This window comes from Portunus trituberculatus, chromosome 37, assembly GCF_017591435.1.
Source record: "Portunus trituberculatus isolate SZX2019 chromosome 37, ASM1759143v1, whole genome shotgun sequence".
NCBI lineage: Eukaryota > Metazoa > Arthropoda > Malacostraca > Decapoda > Portunidae > Portunus > Portunus trituberculatus.
Window position 1 is genome coordinate 26414482 of NC_059291.1, and position 7500 is coordinate 26421981.

Here is a 7500-nt window from a genome sequence, read left to right on the forward strand (position 1 = left end):
CCTTCTTAGTCTAGCTAATTTTCCTTGAAGGTCAATCTTTACTTGTGTTTTTATCTATACGTGCTTTTGTAAATATGCTACAATCCATCACAGAGTTTCCCTTCACTCACTACTCGGGCAGTCCCACACTCCAGGCTCTGGCTCACTGAGAGTGTCAGAGAAGCGTCACATCTCACACCATGAAGACTCACACAAACAACACACAAGGGGACGATCACGGTATAAGAGCCAGCCTGGACCTGCTACACACAGCCATCGTCCCTGCGGTGTGGCGGCGGCGGCAGCGTGGGCGACGACTCGGGTGGCGGTAGTGGCGACGGCGACCTCTGCGGGGAACGCTCTCATAACTTGTAGGAGCGGTGCAGGATGGATGGCGTGCCTATGTCCGAGGGGCCGTCAGCGTACACGGAGAGGACAGAGGGGCCCTCGACTGAGCAGACGGACTCCTCAGGCGTCTTGGTCATGTCCCCCTCGTCCAGGGTGTGGTGCAGGGCGCGTTGGTGGTGCCGGTGGAACGACTGGCGGTGGGGAGGTAAAACAGAGAGAAAGAAAGGGAGAGAGATAGAGAGGAGGGGGATGGGAGAGGTGGTGTGCATCACCTCTGGCTGGTGGATGTGTCATGATAAAAACCTATACTGCCCCGGGACTCTCAGAGGTATCTGTCAAAGGCTGCGCTGGTTTCAAGCACGCCCAGATCCGTGCTGGCACCCACGGGGAGAGCCACCGGTCCAGGGGCCGCGGCACGCTCCGTGGGCGTCTCACAGTCTGAGTGTGTACGAAAGGCGGATCCTAAAATAATGTGACATGCGAAGAGGAACAAGAGCAGTGTGGCGACAACTAACACAAGAGGCGGGTCACCGCGGGTCGCCGTGACGCACGCCAGTTACTCGAATGTGCATAACATTTTAGAGGGCCACACCAAGCACCAAGAAAATTACCCACATCTCCTCATTGTCTCAAACCAGAAACAATAATGATGGGCGAGGCAGGAAGCAGAGGCTGATGGGATGTGAAGTGAGGTGAGTGTTGACTTAAGTGTTAGTTAACAAGCACGACACAAGAGGCAGCAGCAGTAGCAGCAGCGGCAGCAGCAGCAGCAAGACACAGTAACACCTAATAGTGAGTGAGTGTGTGCGAGATGTTGGCGTGTATTGATGCGATGGTGTGGAGAGAGTGAGCTCAGAACACATAGTATGCACGCTATCAGCTTAGAGGACATAGGCAGAGTAAAGTAGTACAGCACCACAGTGTTTGGTTGGTTGAGGACAGCGCAGTGCCCTCACAAGGCGTCCACAATGGCAGGTCCTTGTGAGGGCAAGGCGGCAGTGTGCGCCAGAATGACTCTGGACTGTGTATGGTGGATTAAACAAGGGTGAGGGGGAACTTAAAGAATATCAGCGTGACTGGTGCCAGGGCAGGGTGAGGATGAGGGTGTGGGCTAAAGAAAAAGATCTTCAAGTACCTTCTCTCGACTTCCTTTGCGACTCTGCAAGGCAAGGCATCGGTGGTTAGTCTGCGAGTGTCTGGTCTGCGGTACGGTACTCACATCAGCAGCTACAGATAAAAGAGTGACCTGTGCATCTGCCATTCTTTTAGATCTGTGGCACAAGTCTTTGCACTTTATATCGAAAAAAGACTCTAAGACTCAAAAAAAGTAATTCAAAAGGTCTAGTAATGACGTGCAGTGATTCATTAACATCTGATTCTTTGTATTCTTCCACTAATCATAACCGATCTAGTTGTATCAGTATTAAAAAAACCTCCATGCACATTCAGTACGAGAGAGAAGGTAGGAATCTTAGCATAGCAGGGAAGGATCAGACTAAGGAGATTGAGACACTAGTTTGCGCTCATGCCGGGAGAAGCAGAGTAGCGGATAGAAGACATGGAATCTCCTGCACTCACTTCCACTGTCTCGTGTCTTCTTATCCTAAGTCCTCTAGTCTGGTGACAATCTCGTCTCAAAACCTGATAACTGGTATATTCTAAGGACAATATAGGAGACGTCTTGAGATTGACGGAGAAAGATTAAACACAGGTACAGAGAGAGAGAGAGAGAGAGAGAGTGTGTGTGTGTGTGTGTGTGTGTGTAATTCACCTCGGTCGCCTGCTGGTCACTCAGCCAGTCTTCCCCATTACGGAGCGAGCTCAGAGCTCATAGACCGATCTTCGGGTAGGACTGAGACCACAACACACTCCACACACCGGGAAAGCGAGGCCACAACCCCTCGAGTTACATCTTGTACCTATTTACTGCTAGGTGAACAAGGGCCACACATTAAGAGGCTTGCCCATTTGCCTCTCCGCTTACCGGGACTCGGAGCCGGGCCTCTCGATTGGGAGTCGAGCGTGCTAACCACTACACTACGCGGTGTGTGATTCACTACGGTAGCTTGCTGGTCAACCAGCCAGTCTTCCCCATTACGGAGCGAGCTCAGAGTTCATAGACCGATTTTCGGGTAGTGTGTATTTATCTAGTTGTAGTTTTACAGGGCCTGGGCTTTATGCTCGTGTGGCCCCATCTCCATATCTACACTTATCCAATTTTTCTTTAAAACTGTGTACACTCTTTGCTGACACCACTTCCTCACTCAAACTGTTCCAAGTCTCAACACATCTTTGCGGGAAACTAAATATCTCCACCCGGCCGGGCAATCGAACCCCGGTCCTCTGGCTTGTGAAGCCAGCGCTCTAACCACTGAGCTACCGGGTGTGTGTTTCACTGTTTGATCTGCTGCAGTCTCTGACGAGACAGCCAGACGTTACCCTACGGAACGAGCTCAGAGCTCATTATTTCCGATCTTCGGATAGGCCTGAGACCAGGCACACACCACACACCGGGACAACAAGGTCACAACTCCTCGATTTACATCCCGTACCTACTTACTGCTAGGTGAACAGGGGCTACATTTGAAAGGAGACACACCCAAATATCTCCACTCGGCCGGGGAATCGAACCCCGGTCCTCTGGCTTGTGAAGCCAGCGCTCTAACCACTGAGCTACCGAGCCGCGTTTGTGTGTGTGTGTGTGTGTGTGTGTGTGTGTGTGTGTGTGTGTGTGTGTGTGTGTGTGTGTGTGTGTGTGTGTGTGTGTGTGTGTGTGTGTGTGTGTTACTCTGCTTTTGACCGTGAGTGTACGTATATACATATAAAACAATTAGTAAATAAGAAAATAGTGGAGGCTCCAATCGGATAGAATTACGGAGACATCTTGAAACAATGTTCCTGATGAAGATAGTGGTTTCCTCCTCACCCCCCCCAAAGAAAGCATTATCAATAGTGAAAATCTAGAATTACCAGAAGTATCTTAAAACCTCTTGTGTTCTTGTGGCAACTAACCTAAGACACTGCTGGATAGGCATACAGGTGTAATAAGTGTGCAGTACCTCCATACTGTCCTAACCTTCAGCCTTCCCCTGAGTAAAAGACAAAGCACAAGATATCCAGAGTGAAGGAAGCCACGCATCACGCTAAGCAAACAAAATACTTGGTAAGGAGACACGCTTCTTACTAAACAAACAAAACAAGTGGTAAGAGTGAGAGGAGTACAGATCCAGAGTGTAGGAAGGCACCGAAAACACGCGACAGGCAAGGCACGTGGTGGGCAGAAGGGAGAAAGAGAGTGAGAAAGAGAGAGAGAGGGTCATGGAAGCACAGACAAGAGCGAGAGGCACCAACTCACCTGCATGGAAAAGCGGCGGTGTGTGGCCTTCCTGCCGCCCCGCCGCTTGGAAATGTGCGGGTTGTCCTTCCTCATCGTCTTGGTTCGCAACACTTCCAGCTGCGTGTACACCCGCTTCAGCTCCGCCTGCAGGAGTGTTGGGGAGGGTTTAGTGAGTGGTTGGCTGAGTGACGTGTTATTTCTTTATGTAAGATGGGAAAAGTGGCCAAGACAACAAAAATGATTAACCTCTTCAGTACCATGACACGGTTTTATATCTACTGTACTTACTATCTGGTGATTTCATAATGCTTCAGAAACTTATGTGGGATTGAAATAGTGAAGACTCTGGCCATTAATCTTCTGACCTCCATAAACCTTTTCTAATGCAAATAAAATCGTCTAATTACACCCAAAACTCAAGGTAAAAATGCGTCCCAGTACAGAAGAGGTTAAACAAAAAGGCCCACTTAGATGCCAGTCTCCGAACAGGGCCGAGAGAGTTAGCCCTGCAGAAGAAAGAGATTAGTTTTACCGGATTAATTTGGTAACTGAGTGAGTAAGTGAGTGAGTGAGTGAGGGATCGGTTAACTAGTTTGGTTTGGTCAATAAAAGATGGAGTGAATGAATTACTAAGTGACTGATTGATGATTTGACTGACTGATGAACTAAATGTGTTGAGTGACTGTCTACCTCATTAACAAACTGACTTATTGATTCCCTACCTGTCTACCTTCCTCATTTCCTTCCTTTCTTCCTTCCTGACTAACAAAATGACACAGCGAGCCACAAAAGAGGTAACAGCGCTGGGTAAGAGGTAAAGAAGGATGGAGAGAGGGAGGAATGACATGTGAAGCAGGTTATAGAGGGAGGGAGAGGAGAGAGGAGAGTGAGAGGGGCAGGGAGAGTTAATAGTGGTCATAACCGTGTACCAGAAATGAAGGAAAGGACAGAGGGAGACAGGGAGAGGAAGAGGGAGAGAAAGAAGGGGGGGAAAGAGGAAATGACACAGCGTGGGAATAGTGGTTTAAATTATATGGCAGAAACGAAGGGCAGGAGAGAGAGAGAGAGAGAGAGAGAGAGAGAGAGAGAGAGAGAGAGAGAGAGAGAGAGAGAGAGAGAGAGAGAGAGAGAGAGAGTGTGGTAGCAATAATGGTTGATTATACCAGAGAGAGCAAGTGAACGGATGAGAGGCATGAAGAGTGAGAGGGGAACGAGAGGGGAGGGAGGAGAGGGGAGGTAGTGAGGGGAGATGTAAAGGGAAGTAAAGTGAAAGGGGATGTGTAGAAACACACACACACACACACACACACACACACACACACACACATGACATGAGAGAGAGAGAGAGAGAGAGAGAGAGAGAGAGAGAGAGAGAGAGAGAGAGAGAGAGAGAGAGAGAGAGAGAGAGAGAGAGAGAGAGAGAGAGAGAAGAGAGAGACTGTAGAGGAGGAGGAGGAGGAGGAGGAGGAGGAGGAGGAGGAGGAGGAGGAGGAGGAGGAGGAGGAGGAGGAGGAGGAGGGATATGAGTGAACAATAGCAGGAGAGGGAGGGAGGGAGAGAGAGAGGCACAGACGCAGATCCTAATTAATGAACTAACTTGCCCATACACTCTCACACAAGCAAACCTTCATTAGACCATCATTAGACCTTTGCACTTGTTACCCTCCTCCTCCTCCTCTTCCTCCTCCTCCATAAACACCGCCTCTGTTATGTATCCGTGTGTGCGTGTGTGTGTGTGTGTGTGTGTGTGTGTGTGTGTGTGTGTGTGTGTGTGTGTGTGTGTGTGTGTGTGTGTGTGTGTTGTTAGATATTAATAGTTTTACTCTCGTATTTGTCTTTCTTTATTCATTTTTCTGGTACTCATGAGCTTGACTTTTCGCTTATTATATTCATCAGTTTGTTGACTTATTACTAAAACGTTTGCCTTTTTTTTTGTCTCTCTCTCTCTCTCTCTCTCTCTCTCTCTCTCTCTCTCTCTCTCTCTCTCTCTCTCATTGAAAAACGTGCGGCAAATGTGTAACTATTTCTACCTAACCTATGAAGACTTGGATAATGCGGCGACTTATCAATCGAGTAAAGGTTGTCTTGGATATACGAAGTTAGCTCACAGCACGTTTCAGAGCAGGACAAGAGGGAAGGGGATAGTAAGTACGTATAAGGGAGGTTTCAAGACATTTATCCCTTTCTTTTGGGTAACCCTCTCGGATCTGCACGGAGACTGGCAACTAAGTGAGCCTTTTTGTTTAACTTTTTCTGTTGCCCTTAGCCAGTTTCACCTCTTACACACACACACAAAAAAAAAAAAAAAGTAGGGGAAAGCATCAGTCAGATTATGCGTATATAGACTTGAGAATGACTTGGGTAATCCTCTGACTAACAAGGAAGTAAGAGTTCTGATGGCCATACAAAGTTAGCTCACAGGACGTTTCAAAGCAAGACAAGAAGTAAGTATACAAATTAATATGTAAGGAGAGCATAGGGATGGACTACTGGGTGGACGAGATCCTCACCTGCACGTGTCTGTATAATATACAAGAGACTCTCTCTCTTTCTCTCTCTCCTATATTTCTTAAAATACATACTACAAATACATATTTACCTATTGTAACATTGAGGTTGCCACCTCGCCTACTCGCAAGACCCCGATAATATTAAGAACGTGAGATTTTAATGAGACTTTTTCTGGGTGGGGTGGACAGCTTCTACTTAATCACCGCTAGGGGTGGACGACATTAAAAAAGGTTGAAGACCCCTGCTTTAAACTATAATTAAGTATAAGTTATGGTGGACATATAAAATTAGCTCACTGAACGTTTCAAAGCAGGACAGACGGGAAATATATAGAGCAATCAGTGAGTGAGAGCATCGGTCGGTGTGAGAATTACCATGCTCCGGCGTCCTCAGGTGGCTAAATTTTCATGATACTTGGTGAAACACAATGCTGCAGTGACGCAGACCCGGCCACTCACGCACTATCACCTCCATCACGCCACGCACTCCAATTATAAAAAGTTAATTGAAAACAAAACGAGTAATGAAGTGATTATCAAAGCGTCGTGTATCAATCCATTCATTTATTTATATTTATAGACTCCGATGCGTGTCTGTCTGCCAGTGTCAAGGGATCGGGATGCTATTAAAAGTGATTGACAGTCTTAAAATGGGACCTGAATACTATTAGAGGGATCAATAACTTCTAAAAATATTTACGTATTGTTAGTCAAGGGATTGGGATGATATAAAAATGTTCCACGGCTTATGAAATATCTCTTTTTCACATGTTACAGGATCAGAATTGTGTTAAAAAGGATTGATAATTTGAAAACGACCAGTAACTTCCAGAATATTAATGGTTTGGAAGTCAAGAGATTCAAATTGTGTTAAATTGACTGGTTTTTTTTTTTTTTTTTATTTATACCATGAGGGCTTTTCACGGGAATTTATGGGCTAAAGGGGATACTGTTTATTAGAGTACCTCCTATCTCAAAGCCCACCCGCTAGGAAACCATTGCCCCGAATGAGGAAGCCCATCCTACACTCGGACCGTGGAGAGGATTCGAACCCGTGCGCTTGGAGACCCCTCAGACCCCAAAGCGCGCATGGTTCCACTGTACCACGACGGCCCCTAAATGAAGCACTTACTTTTTGGGTCTCAAAGGATCAGGTTTATATTAAAAGATTCAACAATTTCTATACCAGAATAATATTATTGAAGTATCTCGATGTTAGAAAAAAAAAAAAAAAATGGTGGTGTTCTAAAAACTAATATTTCAAGTTTTTCAAGTAAGAGAGGAAAAAATACTGAGCAGACTATTTTTCCTATATCATTTTATTTT

General features: G+C 46.5%; 1 protein-coding gene across 3 annotated transcripts in view; it reads right to left on the reverse strand.

The window, feature by feature from the left end:
• LOC123514189 (probable G-protein coupled receptor 158) overlaps positions 1-7500 on the reverse strand; it is a 187670-nt gene that overhangs the window by 314 nt on the left and 179856 nt on the right. Inside the window, exons 11-13 of one of the 3 annotated variants that reach the window (XM_045271842.1) lie at positions 3683-3808; positions 1463-1486; positions 1-518 (exon numbers count right to left, since the gene is read on the reverse strand). The exon at positions 1-518 is cut by the window's left edge and continues 314 nt beyond it. In XM_045271842.1, coding sequence (XP_045127777.1) covers positions 342-518; positions 1463-1486; positions 3683-3808 — 327 coding nt within the window. In that variant the 3' untranslated portion in view covers positions 1-341. The other 2 variants (XM_045271843.1, XM_045271844.1) reach the window with 2 other exon arrangements.